The sequence below is a fragment of the Balaenoptera ricei genome, chromosome 19 (genome assembly GCF_028023285.1).
Source record: "Balaenoptera ricei isolate mBalRic1 chromosome 19, mBalRic1.hap2, whole genome shotgun sequence".
Taxonomy (NCBI): domain Eukaryota; kingdom Metazoa; phylum Chordata; class Mammalia; order Artiodactyla; family Balaenopteridae; genus Balaenoptera; species Balaenoptera ricei.
Genome location: NC_082657.1, coordinates 12,960,766 through 12,981,343, shown reverse-complemented (window position 1 = coordinate 12,981,343; position 20,578 = coordinate 12,960,766). Strand labels below are relative to the sequence as shown.

At 52.0% G+C, this 20,578-nt stretch overlaps 1 protein-coding gene across 12 annotated transcripts; it reads right to left on the bottom strand.

Annotated features, from left to right (window-relative positions):
• Nucleotides 1-253: 253 nt before the first annotated feature.
• Nucleotides 254-20,389, bottom strand: C19H19orf47 (chromosome 19 C19orf47 homolog). 12 transcript variants are annotated; one of them, XM_059905507.1, is made up of 13 exons: nt 17,675-17,692; nt 17,408-17,460; nt 16,348-16,549; nt 15,940-15,991; nt 12,524-12,611; nt 12,296-12,410; nt 10,790-10,871; nt 6,566-6,703; nt 5,815-5,922; nt 4,903-5,055; nt 3,681-3,751; nt 1,212-1,560; nt 254-530 (listed from the first exon to the last, which is right to left on the bottom strand). In XM_059905507.1, the coding sequence occupies exons 4-13, from the start codon at nt 15,956-15,958 to the stop codon at nt 430-432; spliced, it is 1,224 nt and encodes a 407-aa protein (XP_059761490.1). In that variant the 5' UTR covers nt 15,959-15,991; nt 16,348-16,549; nt 17,408-17,460; nt 17,675-17,692; the 3' UTR covers nt 254-429. The 12 variants fall into 12 exon arrangements, with proteins under 12 accessions (XP_059761490.1, XP_059761493.1, XP_059761485.1 ...); XM_059905510.1 differs by lacking the exon at nt 5,815-5,922 and having other exon boundaries at nt 4,903-5,052; XM_059905502.1 differs by lacking the exons at nt 254-530; nt 17,675-17,692 and adding an exon at nt 20,297-20,385 and having other exon boundaries at nt 540-1,560.
• Between the last annotated feature and the right edge of the window lie 189 nt (nt 20,390-20,578).

The window sequence follows — 20,578 nt, the reverse complement described above, 5'->3', positions numbered from 1 at the left end:
TCTGTGGAAGGGGAGGGCAGAGGGACAGAAGCCCTGCGGGTTGCCGAGGGGAGGAGGAGGCCCAACTAGATGATGACCATGACCGTGACTCCCTTCACCTCAGGGCCTGCAGCAAAAACATGGCCTACCTATGTATGTGGGGAGCTTGACCCTCAGAGACGAGGCCCAACACTTCATGGGTGCCCCGCCCACACTGTGCTTCATGTGAAAAACAGTCCTGCGACTCACCCTGAAGGAGGGGAGGGAAACAGTCTGAAAGTCACAAAAATATATTAAAATAGCTGTTTTCTTCTCTCGGTGCTGGCTTCCCTTCTTAGTGCCCCTTACCCGCCACCCGCCACCGACTTTCAGGGAAAAAGATGCCCAGGCAGGTGCCCCAGCTGCAGCCTGGGGTCTGGGGAGGTCCCTCCAGCCTAGGAGTGACAGCGGCTAACAGTCTCTACAGGCTCGACGCCACCGCCGCCGACGAGGGGGCCGCTGGGAGGCCGGAGGTGCAGGAGGGTCAGGCAGGACGCAGCGGACAGTCGGGCCTTGCCACAGGGACAGAAAACAGAAAAGAAATGAACAGAGTGAAGAGACGGAGAGAGAGAAGTCAAAGCATCGGGGGGGAGGGGGCAGAGGAGGGAGGGAAGCGAGGCAGTCAGGGGGGGTGGGGGTATGATACGGGAGCCCCTTCAGACGACACCCACCCTGGGGGACAGGGAGGCCCGGAGCCGGGGTTTGAGGCAGCAGATGTTGCTGAGAGGGAGGATGGGGGATGGAGGACAGAAAAAGGGCACTTGGCACTTGGAGAGGTAGAAAAGTGGGTCCTGCCAAGGCCACGGTCAGAGAGGAGAGAACAGAGGACGGGAGAGAAGGGAAAGTCCCAGAGCGGCAAGGCCGGGCCACAATGACCATCTCAGACTCAGAAAGACCGGGTGAATCCCCAGAGAGCTCAGGCTGGCAGAACGCCCGAGGGAGACAAGCAGTGTCATCCAGCAGCCGGCAGGGAGGGGTGAGCGCGCCCTCGCTGAAGACTCTGATGGAGCCTGGAGTCTGGAGAGGGGCCTGCGCCCCGCCCTTGGGCTAGAAGGTCCTGCGGCCCAGTCTTTTGAACACGCTCACAGTGCCCGCGTGGTCCATCTGGGCACCAAGGCCCTCGCTCGAGCTGCTCCCCCGGGGCCCCACCAGAGTCCTCTTAATGGTGACCTTGACCTCAGCCGAGGACTTACTCTTGGTGCTCGTGACCTGGCTGTCCTGGGCCTCCGGCACAAGGGCAGCCTTGCCCAGTCTCTGGATGATGCTGACTTTGGATAGGGACTCTGGCTTCCTCTCGAGCCCAGGTCGTGAGGAAAAAGCCAGGCGCCGCAGCGTTGGGGCGGTAGCCGTTGCCGCCGAGCTGGTGGCCTTGGCTTTGACAGTTGGTGCGGGCTGGGGACTGGCTTTGGCTGGGGCCCGGCCTAGCTTCTTCAGGACGCCGGCATACTGCAGGACAGAGCTGCTGCTGTCGTGGTCACTGTCCCAAGCCAGATCCTCATCCATCTCTGGGGTGGCCCCCAGGCGGCTGAAGACTCCTGTGGGCTGTGGAGGTCAGAGGACAGACAGGACAAGTGAGTCACTCAGTCACTCAACATGCATTCACAGAGAGCTGCCTCATGGGGCTCACGGTCAGGACAAACACCCATCAGTGACACACTAGACAGTGATCAGAGTCATGAGAGGGCAAGCCCAGGGGGCTGGAGGAGCCCAGGAGAGGCCCCCTCCCTGCCCGAAGTTCGGGGAAGGCTCCCTGGAGAGGGACATCAGAGATGAGATCTGAAAGCCGAGTGGAAGTGAGTCGGATAAAGAGGGAGAGGGAGGGGAGGCGAAAGGGAAGACCATTTGCAAAGGTCTACAGGTGAAAGTGAAGAAAAGGCAAATTTGGTTATTCGCTCCACAGACATTCTCTGAGTCCCAGGTCGATACCTGGCCCTGTGTTGGGCAGTGCTGGGGACCCAGTGGTGACCAGGACAGGCCTGGTCCTGCTCTCAGGGGGCTCACACTCCAGTGGGGAAGACAGACCCAGCATCGGCTGTAGCACAAGTAATTCTCTAATTACGACAGGGAATTCCCTGGAGGTTCAGTGGTTAGGACTCCGCGCTCTCACTGCCGAGGGCCCAGGTTCAATCCCTGGGAATTAAGATCCCATGAGCCTTAATTAGTGCTCTTGGGAGGAGAGGGGAGCGCTGGAGAGCAGGGGACAGGGAGGCCTCATCTCCTCTCGGAGTTCAGGACAGCCTTCTCTAAGGCATCAACGTCTAAGAGAGTAAAGAGTGCCGTCTAAGTCCCCAAGACAGGAATAAGAATCATATTTACAGCACACTCACTACGTGCGAAGCTCTTTCCGTGGCTGCATCTTCAAGCCACATGATCCTGAGTGTTATTATCACACTCATGATAAGATTTAGGAAGTGAGAAAAAGCCAGAGTGGGTGAGCCCTGGTGAGCAAGGAAGAAAAGGCAGCTGGAGAGCTCCACCAGAGTTACTCAAACGTGCCATTTAAAGACGCTCACCATGGCTTCCCTGGTGGCGCAGTGGTTAGGAATCCGCGGGCCAACACAGGGGACACGGGTTCGAGCCCTGGTCCGGGAACATCCCACATGCCGCGGACAAACTAAGCCTGTGCGCCACAGCTACTGAGCCTGCGCTCTAGAGCCCGCGAGTCACAACTACTGAGCCCCTGTGCCACAACTACTGAAGCCCGCGCGCCTAGAGCCCACGCTCGGCAACGAGAAGCCACCGCAGTGAGAAGCCCGCGCACTGCCACAAAGAGTAGCCCCTGCTCGCCGCAACTAGAGAAAGCCCACGCGCAACAACGAAGACCCAACGCAGCCAAAAATAATAAAATAAAAATTTAAAAATAAATAAATAAAATAAAGATGCTCACCACTGCACCAGACAGCCCCCGCGCCACACAGCTATACCTCACTTAGTCCTCACGACCACACTGTGAGGTACTATACGGAGGAGGAAACTGAGGTGCAAAGGGCTTAGGTGACACGGTCAAGGCCACGCAGCCAGGCGGTGGCAGAGACGGATTTGTGCCAGGCGATGGGCTCCGGCTGCGTCTCCCAAGCACATGCCGTGGTCAGGCCTGCGGGGCTGCAGGCGGAGGAAGAAGCGCGGGCTGCGCCTGAGCGTGTGGTGAAAAGCCTCTGAAGGGTTTCCCAAGGGCGAGCGGGGAGGGCCTGTCCTGGGGGCAGCACGTGCTGCCGCTGTGGGAGAAGGGCTGGAGGGGTTCACAGGAGCTGTGCAGAGACCAGCTAGGAGGCCACTGCCCTACGCAGGCAGGGACAGGTGGCTGACAGGTGGGGACAGATGGCCCCATCAGACTCAAGACGGCCTGGAGTGGGGACGGTGGGGCACCCGAGACAGGGCCCAGGGGAGGATTTGCTTTGCGGGAAGATGCTGAGGACAATTTGGGGACGTGGTGGTGGGAGGGGTCCGAGGGCGGCGTCCATGAGTTGCCAGACCCCCGGGGCTGGAAATCGGGAGAGAGGTCGGGATAGAAGACGGACAGGGAAGCCACCAGTGCAGAGAAGGGCACTGGGCCTGGAGAGGTGGGTGAGACAGGGTGAGATGTATGTGGGAAATGCCAGGAACAACACCCAGGGAAGACAAGAATTTGAGAGTCCCCAGTGGCGCCCCCATTTCCAACTCACCTTATTCCCCGTCGTGGTGTCTGCCTTGGTCTCGTCGCCAAGGCGATCAAACACAGACGTCCTGTGGAGACCTGGGAGGGAAGTGAGGCTGTGAGCCAGCGCCTGCGGGGCGGCCGCCGTGGGCCCAGGCCTGGCTGAGCGCCGTGCAGACAGGCAGGGGTCAACACAGCCAGCCCAGACCCCAGGCAGCTCTGGTCCAAGCAGGCACCGACTGGGCCCAGTTAGGTTCTACGTCTTTGTTGTCGGCTAACGCTGACCTCAACCCACACACTTCTGGCTAGTGTCAAATGTGGGAAGGATCAACTAAAATGGACACGTCCGGTCCTCACACCTTAGTACCAATTCATGAAGTGTATGTGCGGGAAGAGTTCTTAATCCCTTCTGCTTCCTTTCCCTCTTTTTTGGGCCATGGGCCTCTCAGAGAATCTGATGAATGGTAATGCTCTCCCTAAATAACAGCCTAAAGAGCCATTAACAGGCGAATGCTTACTAGATTACAATATAGAAGTACTATGAAAATATTAAACGACCATTAAAAAGAATGAAGAAGATGAAAAGATCTTCAATAAAAAAGTTATAGAACAATACATATAGGATAATGCTATTTGTGCTTAAAAAGAAAAAAATGCCTAGATATGTGTAAATGTACAAACAGATGCATTTACGTTCATAGATGTTGGTCTGGAAAGGTTAACAATACGTGTGGGATATGGGAGTGAGGGGAGAGTTTGTTTTTACTGTACATGCTTCTGCATCCGCTGGATGTTTTTCCATGAGAACGTTTACAATATTCTAAATGGAACACTGTAAGGAAGACCATCTCTGTATCACCAGATACAAACCCCAGCTATGGACTGAATCTCAACCAGACACCTCTGGCTCATCACGACGGTTCCTACTGTTTTGGGCACCTGCCCTCAGCCAGGCACGGTCACTAACTTGACAGGCAGGCTAGCACTGAATCCGTGCCATGGTCCCTCAGGGAAGAGGAGCCAGCTGAGGCACCGAGGAGCCCTGCTACGCTAACTGCAGGACAAGAGGACAGAGGCAGTGATGCGTCCCCCTCTACTATGGTCACCATCACTATCCCCTTGGTCCAAGGCCCCCTGGACCCCATCAGAGCCTGCTTCTGGGCCAATGCCTGTAGGACGTGACCAACACTGCAAGACGCAGCAAAAGGGAAACACGGCCTGTGCCCCCCACTCCCCACTGGGGCCAGTACCTTTCGCTGCCTGCTGCTGCTCCAGGATCTTCCGGGTCCGGGGGGTGGTACCTTTGGGCATGTTGATAATGTACTTCCCCTCCATCTCGGCCGTGACCCGGCGCCGCTTGGTGGCACCAGTCAAACTCTCCTCCTCCCGGCGGGCCAGGGCTGCTGGGGGAGGAGGGGGTGGTGAGCATCTTCTGGGATGGAATGTTCTCCTGGGGTAGGGGCACACACGTGCCCTTTATCGCCATGTGTTCGCGTGACTGGAATCCCTTATCCTCCCAGCCACCCCCAAGGCCACTGGCTGAACCACCGGGAAACTCAGGGGTCTGGGCACAGGGGGGTTGCAGAAGGCTGTGGCGGGCCTCCCAGGCTCTCTGTGGCTCTGTCCCTCTGTCCCCCAGCAGGCTCACCTCCCAGCCCAGCCAGAATCCCCTCAGATGGGGAAACTGCTGGGTGGTGGAAAAGCCATCTAGGTGGTGCTTTCACAGGTGTAATCACTTTTTAAAAATTAATCAAGGTATATACTTACAATTTGTGCATCGTGCATAAGTAAATTACACCTCAATTTAAAAGAAAGACTCTCCTCAAATGTGTTGAGGGGAAGAGAGCCAGTCCCTCCCAGGCTCCCCATCTTTTCAATACTTTAGAAGTGAACTTTAACTTTCTTGCTCATGGCACACAAATTGAAAGATGAGAAGGAGGACGAGGCACTCGCAGACACGTGGCCAAAAGGGAGCACGTGCGATGGAGGCGGACGGGGCTGACGAGGCTGGGGGCCAGGACAGCCAAGCCCCCACCCTGGGCCTCAGCTTCCTCTTGGGCCAAGATCACTGCTGTGGGGACGGGTCCAACAAAGGCAGGAGAGCGTGATGGACAGAAGGAGGGCCTGGAAGCCCAAAGGCCAGAGTCCCATTCCCAGCTTACCAGCTGAGACCTGGAAGAGGAACAGCGGCCAAGCATGGAAAAGTCTGTGGAGGAAGAAGGTCCAGGAGAAGGGAACATCAGGGCAAAGGCCCCACGACGGGAAGGAGCCTGGAGGGGAACCGAGGCAGCAAGCGAGATGTGAATCCACGTGTCGCAGGGCCCAGTAAGGCCATGGGGGAAGACGACTTTATTAGTGGAACAATGGGAAGCCCTGGAGAGTTCTAGACAAGGGTGTGAAAGGATCAGATTGAAGGTTTTAAAGGATCCCTCTGGCCGCTAAGAGGAAAGGTAGCTTCTTTACCTTTGACCCCAGGCATCAAGCACAGGGCCGGGCACCACTGCGGGGCTCAGTGACCATCTGTTAAAAAAGACTGAACCACCCATAGTCAACAACACTGTACTGTACACTTAAAATTTCGTGAAGAGGGTAGAGCTCACGTTAAGTGTTCTTACCACAATAAAATAAAAAGTACAAAAAGACTGAAACAGCCACCGCGTGAGAACTGCGGTGCACCCACGACGCTTAAAGACACCATCTCAAGTGCTTCCAACCATCCTCTGGGGAGGGTGTCACCAGCCCCCTTCTACAGTGAAGCCCACAGAGGTGCAGTGGTCTGACCAAGTCTGAACACTCTGGACACCTTGTGGCCTCCAAAGCACCCTGCAACGTTGGGAACATGTCCCCCAAAATACCGTCTGCCAACCCACATTCACCTCCAGCTCCTCCCACCACCTGCCCGAGTCCCCTCACCAGCGGCCTTGGCACTCTTTGCTGCCATCTTGTTGGACACGGTGACAGAGATCTTGGAAGTGCTGGTGTCCGGCCGCCTGGGGGGAGTGCCGGGTGGGGAGTCTCGGTTCAGGCTGTTGGTGATCATCCGGGAGGCGGCTGCCAGGAGGAAAGAGGAGAGTCCAGTGGGACGGGGCCCTGGGAAGGGGGTCAGGATGGGGAAGGCAACCTTGGGACCCCACGGGGAAAGGGCAGCCAGAGGCACCCTGTGGCTGCACTGTCAAGACGAGCATGCTTGGGGTGGGCCTGTCTTCCCAGGAACCAGCCCGCCCCTCCCCGCCCTGGGGGCCTTTCCTGAGGCCCCAGACCAGATGGGTTCCTAGCACACTTCACCTATCAGTTACCCAGCCCTGCACTGAGCTCTTCCCTCCCCTCTCCCTCCACCACGCTGGCCTCCAGGATCTTCCTCGCTCAGCAAGTACACGCCCACTCAGGGCACTTGCTGTTCATAGGTCTGGCGTGCAGCTCCCCCAGTAGCAATGGGCTTGCTCTGTCTTTGCATTCAGGTCTCCTCTCAGACGGCATCTCCTCAGAGAATACTTCCCTGCCCTTACTACTGCTTGACATTAAAATTACATTTATTTGTTTACTGGTAGACTCTCCCACAAGACTGCAAGGCCCACGAGGAGACACTGTCTGTTTATCGCTGTGTCCCCAGTGCCAACCACAGTTTCTGGCACTTCACAGGTCTTCAATAAACATCTACTGAAAAGATGAACATGGTCACCGAACCTCCCAACACCCGTACTAGACAGGCTCCACTGTAAACCAATTTTATAGATGAGGAAACTGGGACTCGGGGAGTGGGGTCACTCAGCCAGGGCCCTGGGCAATGTGGGTCTGGCTCCAGTTGGGCTGGGGCAAGAAAAGAGGTGACCTCCCTCAGGGGTGGGAAGCAGTCTCTGGCACCCCTGTATTCTGTGGGGCAGGAGAAGGGATGTCCCAGGGTGCAAGGTGGGCTACAGCGAGCAGACTGGAGGGCCAACTCCAGCGGGGGGAGGAGACGGATTGTGTCGCCAGGTGCAGCTGCTGCTAGCTTCAGGGTGCGGGTTTGCTGAGCTCTTGGGGAAGGCCTGCAGGGAGGGGAGAGGGGGAACCTTCACGCTACTACCACTTGCTCAGCAGGCCCCACAATGGCTTTCAGACTTTGGTATTTTGTCCTACCTACCCCCAAAAAAGCCTTCTCTCTTTCTGCCATGTGCTGTCTCTCAAAGCCTCCTGAAGTCCCCCATAATGACCCTCAACACCTGATTATAATTCCATATTGCTTGGTTATTTTTTAAATTATAACTACAGCATACAGAAAAATACATCAAACCTACACAGATCGTTTAACGTCAATTCCCATATACCCACCACCCAGGTCAGGAACTGGAGCACTGCTGGCACCCAGAAGTCCTGGGATTGGCCCTTCCCAACGAGACCTTCTCCCTCCCCACCACCCAGGAAGAGATGGGCGGTTCTCAGGCCTGCTCACTGCTGTTGATGATCTGGCATACACCCTCCCGTGATCTTCCCAAGACATTTCTTCAGCCCGATAGGGGTGGCTTTCTTTCTTTTTTTTTTGGCCTCGCCCGGGCCCCAGCAGTGAAATCACCGAGTCCTAACCATTGGACCGCCAGGGAATTCCCAGGGGTGGCTTTCTGATGAGTGTCTGTGTGGCATCTGCGCCCAGAGCCTCCGCTCACAGCACTCTGACAGGCCAAATGCAACACGATCGGGATTTTCTGCTACAAAACATCAGCAGTTGAGAGGGCCTGCCTCTTGCAATGGCCACAGAGGGCAAGGTCTTGCTTATAAGGGATATGATGTTCTATCACGCCAGGTAAGCATCACCTGGGTGGAGGGAAAACAGCTCTGTCTGTGAGCGACTGAAGCTGAGCTGCAGTCAGATGCCAGAGTACAAAGAACTGTTCTTTGTTCCTCCCAGTGCGGACACACGTGTTCAACATTACAAAGTGTACACAAGTGACTGGAATGTTTTGGGGTACTCTTCTCCACCCTCTTCCATCTGTGCCTGTTTCCCCTGCTCTTTTAACTGCCTATTTTCTCCATCAGTATTTTTGTTTTAATTTTTTAAACTTATTTTAAACTATTTAAGATACTCAGAATGGCATAAGAAGTACATACTACCTGATTACATTTATATAGGTTTGAAAGACTGGCAAAACTAACCTAAGCTGTTAGAAATCAGGGCAGTGGAAACCCTTGAGAGGGGTGAGTGACGCCAGTCATCTTTTCTGTTTCTGGATGTGGAGGCTGCAGGCTACACGCGTGCTCCATTTGTGGAAAGCCGTTCAGCTGCCCCTTTGTCATCGGAACCCTTTTCTGTATGTCAGTTGAGGGAGACCATTGCAGAAACGAACCCAATTTGTTCAACCTCCCTTCGTCCATGCCTTTGGGTGGGCCCTGACCACACTGATGCTGGGCTTAGCCATGTGACTGGCTTTGGCCAATGGGACAGAAGCAAATGTTACACAAGCAGAGACTTAAGAGGTGCTTTGCACATTGGGTCCTGCCTTCTTATGCTGCTTTTGGGAACCCTACAATCACCATGGTGTAGATGAGCCTGGGCTAGCCTGCTGGATAATGAGAGACATGGGGCCAAGTCATCTCTTTTGGCCCAGATGACACCAAGCCAACCATCAGATGTGTGAGGGAGGCCATCCTAGATCAAGAGATCTAGGAGCTGCCAAGTGACCACTGAGATCAGCTGAGCTGGCCCAGAGCGGAAGTGACCAGCCAAGTCACAGAATCGTGAGAAATAAAAGTCTGTGTTTGCAGCAACATGGATGGACCTAGAGATTATCATACTAAGTGAAGCAAGTCAGACAGACTTAAAAAAATGATACAAATGAACTTATTTACAAAACAGAAATAGACTCACAGACACAGAAAACAAACTTATAGTTACCAAAGGGGAAAGGGGGAGGGTGGATAATTTAGGAGTTTGGGATTCAAATATACACACTACTATATATGGAGTAGATAACCAACAAGGACCTACTGTGTAACACAGGGAACTATATTCACTATTTTATAATAACCTATAATGGAAAAGAATCTGGAAAAAAAATATATATATAGGGAATTCCCTGGCGGTCCAGTGGTTAGGACTCCGAGCTTTCATTCCACTGCAGGGGGCATGGGTTCGAGCCCTGGTCAGGGAACTAAGATATATATGTGTGTGAGTGTGTGTGAGTGTGTGTGTGTGTGTGTGTGTGTGTATAACTGAATCACTTTGCTGTATACCTGAAACTAACACAACATTGTAAATCAACTATATTTCAATAAAAATTTTTTTTAAAAAGTCTGTGTTTAAGCCAGTTTTGTGGTGGCTTGTTAAGCAGCGAAAGCTAATTAATACGTATGTTAAATTTTTTAAGTGTCACACTGCTGAAAAAAACAGAAGTATAAATACAGTTGATTCTTACCATTCAGATTCCATTTTGTAAATTCACCTGTTCACAAATTTATTCGTAACCTCAAAACCAATACTCGTGGTGCTCTGTGGTCGTTCACAGACACGCACAGAGAGGCAAAAAACTTGAGTCACCCAACACACGTTCCCAACTGAGGTCAAACAAGGCGACGCTCTGCCTTCCTGTTGCAGCTCTCACTTAGTAAACAAGTCTATTTAGTGCCACAGTCTATTTACGGTCTCCTTAGTGCTATTTTCACATCTTTGTGCTTTTTGTTAGTGATTTTGCTGTTTAAAATGTCCCCCAAGCATGGTGATAAGGTGCTGTCTAGTGTCCCAAGTTCAAGAAGGCTGGGATGTGCCTTACGGAAAAAATACGTGCGTTCAATAAGCTTCGTTCAGGCATGAGTTTTAGTGCTGTGGGCTGTGAGTTCAATGTTTATGAATCAACACCATATATTAAATAAGGTGTCTTGGAACAGAAACACACATAAATAAGGTTGTGTATTGGTCAGATGATGAAAATGTGGTGACCCCGTATTCCCCTGGGAGAAGTGATTCAGTATTCACTGACTCGGTGTTCACAGTGGCTGTGTAGAATGGAACGACCACAAACGAAAATCCATTGTATATACAGCCACTCACTACCTAAGAGACGAGAGCCTCGGATGGCTTTGCTTCCACCGCTGCAAACTCCAGGTGTGTCCCCTTCACTGTCGGAGTGTAAGAATGAAGGAAAGGAGGCCTGAACACATGGGACTCACCGCTAGAGGCGCCTCGGCGAATCTCGCCTGGAAGGGGGCTGGGGCTGCAGGGCACCGACTCAGTGGCAGCTTTGCACATGTCCTGTAAAGAAAACAGGTGCCCGGTTACCATGGGGACAGGGGCATGAGCTGGCGGAAGAGGGAACCCAGATATCTGAGCAAAACTCGGGGCATCAGAGCCTGAACTGTTAGAGGTTTCAAAACATTTCCCTCCTAATCATAATGAAGCATCAGACAAACCCAAACTGAGGGACATGCTACAGAACACCTGACCAGTACTCTCCAAAACTGTGAAGGTCATCAAAAACCTGGGAAGACTAGGAAACTGTCCCAAATCAAAAGAGACTAAGGAGACGTGAGAAGTAAATGCCATGTGGTATCCTGGAACAGAAAAAGGACATTAGTGGAAAAACTAATGAAATCCAAATAGTCTATAATTTAGTTAACAATAGCATACTACTAATGTCCATTTCTTAGTTTTGACAAATGGACCATGGCTATGGAAGATGTTAACATTAAGGGAAGCTGGGTAAAGGAAGTACAGAAACTTTCTGTACTACTGTCGGAACTTTTCTATAAATCTAAAATTGGTCTCAAATTTAAAAGTTTAAAGAAATCATTTTGCTCAGTGACCTCCGTGATAACTCAGCTAACATCCCTGGCTTGAGAAAGCCCTCGCTGCGGGGTCTTGTCCTGGATGGTGGACAGACGAAGGTCTGTCCCTGGGATGGAGGAAGCTAGTAAAATTGACAAGAATAACCCCAGCAGCCATCACTCGGTAAAGTGCAGTGCTGGAGAGCGCAGCTCTGAAGCAAGCTTCCTTCTCAGTCAAGTGGAGGGAGGAGTAAGTGAGCTCATATGCGTAGAGGATGAAGACAGGGCCTGGCAGGCCACGGCGAGTGCTTGGTAAGTGCTAACTATCATAACTAAACAAGCTCTTCACTCCAGGCCTGGCACTTGGGGCCACATACACTCTCTGGTAGATGGCCACAGCGACCCCATGCAGCAGGGCTGTGTGAAAAGCCTGTTGCAGAGACTCGGGGAGGTGAAATCACTAGTCCAAGGTCACTGTAAGCAGAAGGGCCAAGAATGGAACCACCATGTTGTTGGCCGAGCCACCAACTGGGTCCCACATAGAAAGCTCCTGTTCTGGGGACAGAGGAAGAGTCCTGGTAAGGATAACTATCATGAGGAAGATGAGAACTAGTAATAACAATACTTGTAGCGAGCCCCTACTGCGGCCTGCTGTTTACACTGTCCTAGGGCTTTATATAACTTAGTACTCACAACCCTCCTGCAAAACTGGTTTGCCTACGTACATCCTACAGGTGGAGAAAGTAAGGTTCAGAGAGGTTAGGCAACATGCCCGATGTCACACAGCAAACAGTGGAACCAGCCTTGGAATCCAGTCTGCCTACCTTTACTTCCAAGCCTCCAGTCGGCTCTGCCACTGCCCCTCTACCCCACCCTAAATCCAGGGACAGAGGGGTCGAGCGGAGCACCCACCTGGCGGTGCACCACCTTGGCATGCTTGAGGATGGCAATGATGTCGCCCACCACAGTCACGCCCAGCTCATTCATGATTTCCTTGTTGAGATCCAGCAGCATGCTCTTCTGGATCCTGCAGGGGAGGGTCAGCAGGGAGGCCACCAGTGGGCCAGGGTGGGTGGGCCAGCCAGCCCCCTGACTCCCCTCCTTTCCCCAAGTTCAGCCCTGTCCCCTGGGCAGCCTTACCTATTATCCACAAACATCACTGCGTAATTGACAGCAGGTCCCGGAGGAATGCCGGCTTCCTTAAAGAATTGGATCCACTCGGAAGTGGCTGGGGGGAGGGGGCGTGGACAGGGCTCATTATTCAAGTCACTCTCCTTAGAGAAGAGCAGCAGCAAAACCACGACAGCAGCAGCTCCCACACATTAAATGCTTATCAAATGCCAGGCCCTGGGCCTGAGAGCTCTGCATATATGACGGAACTAAGCCGGCCTGACAGCCCTGTGAGTTAAGCAGCATTGACGCCCCCATTTTGCCAGTGAGGAAACTGAGGCAGGGAGAGGTCGGGGGACTCGCCCCAGGCCACCCTGCTAACAAGAAGCAGACTCCCCGAGCCCCTGTGCTTCCATACTGCCCTTCTCCTTGCAGCTCTACCCTGCTCTGGAGCGTGAGCCGCAGCAATCACCCCCCCCATGCTTGGCCAATGACTGGTTTGGGGGAGCCAGGACTCTGGGTTCTCCACCCAGGTCCCCCATCAGCAGGTGCGGGCCCAGAGGGTGACAGGATTCATAGGTGGATGGAAAGAAGGGTTGCAGAGCTGACCCCTGGGTGTCAGAAGCAACCCCCCTCTACACACACACAAAGAAGCAGCCCGGCCTCAGAGTGAGGCCAAAGCATAGGCTTTGTTTGGAGCATGGGTTCAAATCCTGGCTCTGCCATGTCCCGGCTGAGGGACTCTGGGCAAGGTAACGCTTGGTGCTTCGGTGCCCTCTGGGGTAATACATTCAACAAGTATGTACTGAGCACGTGGCATACACCAGGTCCTCCTCTGGGCACTGGGGATACCGCAGGGCACAAGACAGAGTCCCTTTCCTCATGGAGCTGACATTCTAGTGATTACAGCACTGACGTCCTTGGTCATTGTGCAGACTAAAGAGAAAGTCCACAAAAAGGGCTCTAAATGGCATGTGGCCCAGAGGATGTCCTCAACCCATTGCAGCCATCATGATGATGATGATGATGATGAAGGGGATAATGGTGACGATGATGCCACCGCTACACATGGAGCCAAGACCAGGCAGACCCCATCCATGTAGCTTTACTGCTTCCAAAGTTCTTTCTTGGCCTCTTGGGTGTGACCTTCAAACTGACCCTGACCTCTCAGGCCAGGTGTTAGAGAAGATCACGGGTTCCAAGGAGAACTTTTTTTTCACATTTTAATATCTCTGAAAATAGGATTTACCTCACAATTGATGGTGTGCCACAATTTAATTGGCAACATTTTAAAAAAATCTTTCTCAGGGTACATAACAGTACATTCAACAATCCATGCTATTTTAGATAAGAAGAAATTTGGTGTTACTATGCCCATTTTGCAGATAGACAACTGAGGCTCAGAGCAGGGAAAGAGACACACTCTGGACGAGACACTGCATGGGTGGGGCGTAGGGGGCTCAGGCGCATCCCCTCCCGAAGAGGCCCCTGCCCAGCCAGCCACAGGCCAGTCTCCCAGGGCCTGAGGCAAGTGAGGAGCTCATGCCCTCAGGACATCCTCCAGCAGCCCAGAGGAAAGGGGGACCTTTTTCTGCTTTTCACAGGCACTGTCCACCTGTCCAGGCATGGGGCCCTGGGTTCCCTTAGCCAAAAGCAGGCACCTTTGTCTGAGTATCAAAAACTACCACACAATAGTTCCATTTATGTGAAATGTCCAGAAGAGGTAAAGCTGTAGAGATCTGTAGGGACAGAAAGTAGATTAGTGGTTGCCAGGGACTGGGGTGGGAGAGCAGTGGGGAGGGGGGAGTGATTGCTAATGGGTATTCGGGTTTTGGGGGGAGTGATGAAAATATTTTGAAATTGATTGCGGCGACGGTTGCATAAGTCTGCGAACACAGACTATAAAGACCATTGAATCGTACGCTTCAGTGAATTGTATGAAATGTGACCTGCCTCTCAATTAAGCTGTTATTAAGGGGAGGAAGAACACCACGTAGGTTGGGGGTAGCTAGCTGCCTGAAGCAACGTCAAGGAACTGCAGAAGTCCTCCCGTCTGGCCCTCACCATCATTTCGCGTCCTACTAAGGAGGAAAATACGCTGCCAATTAAACGATCACAAGCACCAGCTGTAAGACGCACCCCCATTTCAGAAATATTAATATGGGCCACCATGTGTGTCTTGGACTCAGAGGTGTGGCTTGCTGTACGCACCAGGAGACGTGCACTAGAAGATTCACAGCAGCTTGTCTGCAACCCAGAAACAACGCAACATCCACTGACAATAGCATCGACCAACAAATGGTGGCTGCTCACACAGTAAACACTACGGAGCAGAATGCAAAGCAAGGAACTGCAACTACACACAGCGCCAGAGACGAGTCTCAGACACGGCGCGGAGCAACAGAAGCCAGGTGCAGAAGGACTCATGGCATGACTGCATTCACGTAAGTTCAAAACCAAGTCTATAGGAACGTTTTCATTAGTGGTACAACTATAAGAAAGGTAAGGAGAGATTATCACAAAGACAAGATAGTGGTTTATTCCATCTGGAGGAGGGAGGGGGTGTGTGATTGGGTTGGGAGCCCTCAGGGGGGCAGGCAATATTCCAGTTCTTGACCTGGACGGTTGGGGGGGGGGTGCTTTTTTTAAAACCTTTTTATTGAACTATCATTTTCACCCATAAAAGTACACACAAGTCGATACATTTTCATAAACCAACATACCCATGTAACCAGTACCCAGATCAAGAAATAAAACATTTCCAACATTCCAGAAGCATCCCCCACCTCACATTCCCTAGGCAGTCACTTCTCTCTGCCTCGCAAGGGCAATCAACACTTTCTAGCAGCATAGATGGATTTTGCCTGCTTCTGTGCTTTATATAAATAGAATCATAAAGGATGCACTCAGATGTTTGCTTTTTAATTGCTCTTATGACCACACAAATATGTTTTATGTACTTTTCTATACATACAAATCTCCAAAAATTTTAAAGCTACCAGCTAATAATCTCTGTGCTTTGGCAATCCCCAAGTACAGAGTTCGAAGAGAATGTGGTGATAAAGCTCATGAGAATAATAACAGCTAACATTTGCTGAGAACTATGCCCAAGATTTTACATGCAATAACCTCCTAATCCTTACAACATCCCAGGATGTTACTATCTCCATTTTACAGGTGAGAAAATCGAGGCTCTGAGAGGTCATATGAGAAATCTGCTGGACTTCAGGACCCAAGTTCTTTATGGCCAAAATACGTTGTCAGCAGGCCAAGATACAGAGCGGAGGTGGACAGGCCCTGAGCAGGCCCTGGCCCTCCCTCCACGTTCCCCGGAGCACAGCTGTTCCTGCCAGTGACCAGCCTTCCCTCCCCCAGCCTGCTCCCCCCACCAAAGTCACACCTCAGAAAGGGCAGAGGGGAGAGGGGGCCCCAGAGAGAAGACTCACCCATAGTTACAGAGACCATTGTCTCCCTCGCCTTCACTCTGCTCCCTGGAGCCTGCAAGAGAGAACAAGGGGAGAGCACCCATGAGTCGCCGCCGGCTAAGTGTCCGTCCCTCTCTCGCTGCCTGTCTGCCTGCCAGAGGAGAGTTCCTGGGCTGGGGGCTCACAGCCCAGGAATAGCCTGGAGCAGCTGGCAGGAAGTCAGCCTGGGGCAGAGCTGTCACCACAACTATCACTCCTGCCTCGGATAAGGCCCAGGGGCAGCAAATGTCCACATCTCCATTCCCACACACCTCACAAGTTTCTGGCTGGAATAAGAGAGGGACAGAAAAAAAGACACCCCCTGCCCAAGACCTTAACCATAAATACCCATTCATTCACCCATTCAAAAACTCCTTCCTGAGAACCTACTGTGTGTGAGGCACTGTTCTAGGAGCCAGGAATACTGACGTTAACAAAAACCAGAGCTTGAGGACTTCCCCGGCGGTCCAGTGGTTAAGACTCCACGCTTCCACTGCAGGGGGCACAGGTTCGATCCCTGGTCGGGGAACTAAGATCCCACATACCGCAAGGCGCAGCAAAAAACAAACAAACAAACTCCAGAGCTTGGCATCTAGGTGGGGACATGGGAAACAGGGAGACAGAGAGTAAACAAGCAAACCAGTTGACAATATCACGTGTCAGAAAGCCTTTAGCGTTATGGAGAAAACACAGAGGGCCCGGGAAGGGAGGGCTTGCAATTCTAAATGGGTGGTCAGAGAAGAGCTCTCTAAAGTGACATTTAGAGACCTGAAGGAGGTGGAGGAGTGAGCCATGCAGTTTTACAGAGGAAGAGTGTTCCAGGAGAAGGTACAGCAAGTCCAGTGCCCTGAGCCAGGAGCCCATCTGGCATGTCCGTGGGGCAGCAGGAACAGGGGAGGGAGCAAGGAGGCAAGTGAGAGCGGCCAGGGCAGAGAGGTGGGGCACCAGTCAGGAGGGGGTCCCAGAGCAGAAATGGAAAACCAGTTTTCGCTTGAGTAACATCAGCAGGTGCCAGAAAGGTGTTAAAGACATATTAGCCCCAACGGAGACTTCCTCCTCCACATGAACAGCGGTGTTGAAAGAGAACTAACAGAAATCATTTCCTCACCTGATGCTTCGCTACTACCTGACTCCAGGACCACCTGTCCCATGCTGCCCTGGCCCAAACTTCCCACCTGGCCCGCCTCCTCTTCTCAGTCCCTGCCCTCTCCCCTCACGCTGCTCCCCTCTACCCATGCCAGCCCCCAGTTCTGATCCTTTTCACCCACCCCTCCTCCACCTCCTCTACAGGGTGCAGAAGGCCCACTGTCCAGCACCTTTCTGTTTACCATCACATACAATCTGCCCGTTCCCGCCCCCCCACCCCATTTTGATGGTATCACAGAGATGGTACAAGAGTAAGGACTCTGGAACCAGACTTGCAGGATTCAAATCTGGCTCTACCACTTACTAGCTGTGTGACCTTGGCAAGTGACTTCACCAGTCGGGCTTCAGTGTCCCCATCTGTAAACCGGGATGGTACAAACATTACTTGCCTTAGAGGACTGCTGTGGGGCTAGATGAGTTTCTATGTACAAAGAGCTCAAGAGTGCCTGGTGTATACTAAGTACCTACACTAGAAGTGCTGGTTCTTCTTATTCCCCCAGCCTCCCACCCCAGCTTTCCCTCTAACACCCAAGTGCTTTGCCTGCCACCCACTTTCCACACAGAATGTCACCTGTGCCTGGAATGTTTGCTCCTCCTGTCCTCCTGGCAAGCTCTCCATCACTCTGCTTGGCTGTCACCTGCTTTGTGAAGCCTTCCCAAAGTCCCCAGATGTGAGGGTCTCTCCTCTACTCCCAAGTAGGATGATGAACATGACCACGGACATCACTTCACCCTGTACTTGGCTCCTAAGATCCCTTTTCCCTTCGGGATTTTACCACTGGACAAAGACAATACAACCAACATCTCTCAAAGAGCAAGGCATGGAGAGGCTTCAGTTAAGTCAGACAGAACAACAGCATTTCACATACCAAGCACTAACTATGCACCAGGACCAATGCCAGGCATCACGCTGATGCCTCACAACCTCCTCATGAGTGAGGACTATAATTAGCCCCATTTTAATCAATGAAAAAACCGACTCATTGTGGGGCAGTCATTTGCCAAATGCCACATCTAGCACGCACTTTACTAGGATTCAAAAACAAGTTCTCCCTGACTCCAATGTCCATGGAGTAGCTCCTGCTGAATGTTTACGTGCCAGGCACTGAATATGTTCACATGTCAGTGACTCCTCACAACCACCCGCGGTAAAAAGTAAAAATGATCTCCAAGTTACAGATTAGAGTGGCAGGTCCGAGGTCACACAGCAAGTAACTACAGGGCCAGGGTTTGAACCCAAGTCAGTCAGTGGCTATGATTAACACTGGTCAAGGGATTACTATGAGCCAGGCACTGTGGTCTGTCTGTGCAAAGTTTCAGTTAACACTTACTAGGAAGCTCTAAGTACTGGTATCCTCCCACTATAACTGCAGAATCCCCTGCTAGACTCAATGTCCTCTCTCCACCATTAAAAGCCCATCTCCAGCACTGACTTTCTGAACAGTGAAGATTATATAACATTAACAATAATAGAAAAATGACAGCTCCCAAAATTCAAGTAATCACCATGCACCAGACTCTCCATCCTAAGCCCTTAGAAGGCTTGGCTCCAAATCTCGATTTTACCACTTCCTAACCCTGACTCTGGGGCAAGTGGCTTAACCTTTCTGGATCTCACTCCCTTCAACTATAAAATAAGAATGATAGGAGTTATTGTACATCAACTATATTTCAATTAAAAAAAGAAAGAGGGCTTCCCTGGTGGCGCAGTGGTTGAGAATCTGCCTGCCAATGCAGGGGACACGGGTTCGAGCCCTGGTCTGGGAAGATCCCACATGCCGCGGAGCAACTAGGCCCGTGAGCCACAATTACTGAGCCTGCGCGTCTGGAGCCTGTGCTCCGCAACAAGAGAGGCCGCGATAGTGAGAGGCCCGCGCACCGCGATGAAGAGTGGCCACCGCTCGCCGCAACTAGAGAAAGCCCTCGCACAGAAACGAAGACCCAACACAGCCATAAATAAATAAATAAATTAAATAAATAAACCCAAAGTTAAAAAAAAAAAAACCTGTCATCCTTAAAAAAAAAAAAAAAGAAAGAAAGAAGGATAAGCATATCTATTCTTAAAGTGCTTAGCAGGGTTAAAAGAGTTTATAAACGCCAAGCCCTTAGAACAATTTCAGCAGGTTTTGTACATGTGCATTAAATAAATCTTAAGTGAGTCAGGAAAAGGGTAGGACAGTCACTGAGCTGATGTCAGTCATATGCAAAGTGTGAGCTGAGAACAGAGTATAACTTAACAGGGTCCATGGGATCTGACAACATAGAACCACAATAGTACAAGTTATTCCCTTTTCAATTCTTTCCGTTTCTGTCTACAATTTAATAGACCGTTCTGCTTCCATTGGAGTTCTGGTTAAGTTTTCCTTCTTCTCACGGCCAGCAATGCTAGTTTTCCATTAAGAAAGCAATACAAATTTTCTTTCTCAAATGAACTGACTGGAGGAAAATGCATCAGTTTTAAAGAAAAAGGAAAACGTAATACTAAGGGATTTGGCAAAATTTATCAAATAGTAAGTGGCAGGATGTCGATTTGCCCAGCTCCAGATTCCAAGTTTTTCCTATCGCCGTCTCTGGGTTTCCTTTCTCCTCTCTACTTCCTTGCAAGTCCCATCTACACCAATGACTCTCAGAATCATTTTAATTATAGTCCCAATCTATTGAGCTCCTGCTCTATACTGTCAGGTCCTATGCTAAGGAGTTTACACGCACATTTCATCAGCATCCTCACAATGACTCTATGATATTGGCGCTATTAGCCTTCGTTGTATAGACGAGGAAAACGAGGTTCAGACAGGTGAAGGCACAGGTCCACTACCACAAAGTGTAGCTAGGACTTGAACTGAAATCTGTTGGCTCCCAATTCCACGCTCCCACACCCAGATCTTCCACACCAAGTACAAACATCATCAACAATACAAACAATAACAGTATAGCAACCAAGTGAGCAGTGTGCCAGGCGCTGAGCTAGGGGCTCCGACATGCACGAGCTGACTTCTCACTCCAACCTATAAAGAGGATGCCATAGCCAGATTCTGATCCCCATTCTACAGAGGAGGAAACTGAGGTTCAGAGAAAGAAGTAGCTTGTCAAGAGCCGAGCCGCACAGCGGCGCCAGGACTGAGTCCGGAACCCCGGGCGCCATTCATCCCCACCTCATCCAACCCAGTCCCACCACCCACGGCCCGCGCCTCACCTGGCCCTCTGGGCCCGCACCCACTCGCGCCGCCCGCCCTCCCACCCGGCGGCGCCAATTGTCAGACCCTCCTCCTTCGGCCCGGCTGCCCGCCCCGGAAGCACCGTCCTCGCCGCCGGAAGCCGGACTTACCGGCCCGCGGCCGCTCTAGCCCTCCGGGTAGCCACCAGCGAGAGCACAGCGGCAACCGTCACGTGACCACCCGCAGTCTCCCAGGCGCTTCCCCCTCCCCACGCTAGCGAGGAGCGCGGCCAATGAGAAAGGCAATTGCCTGGCCCCCGC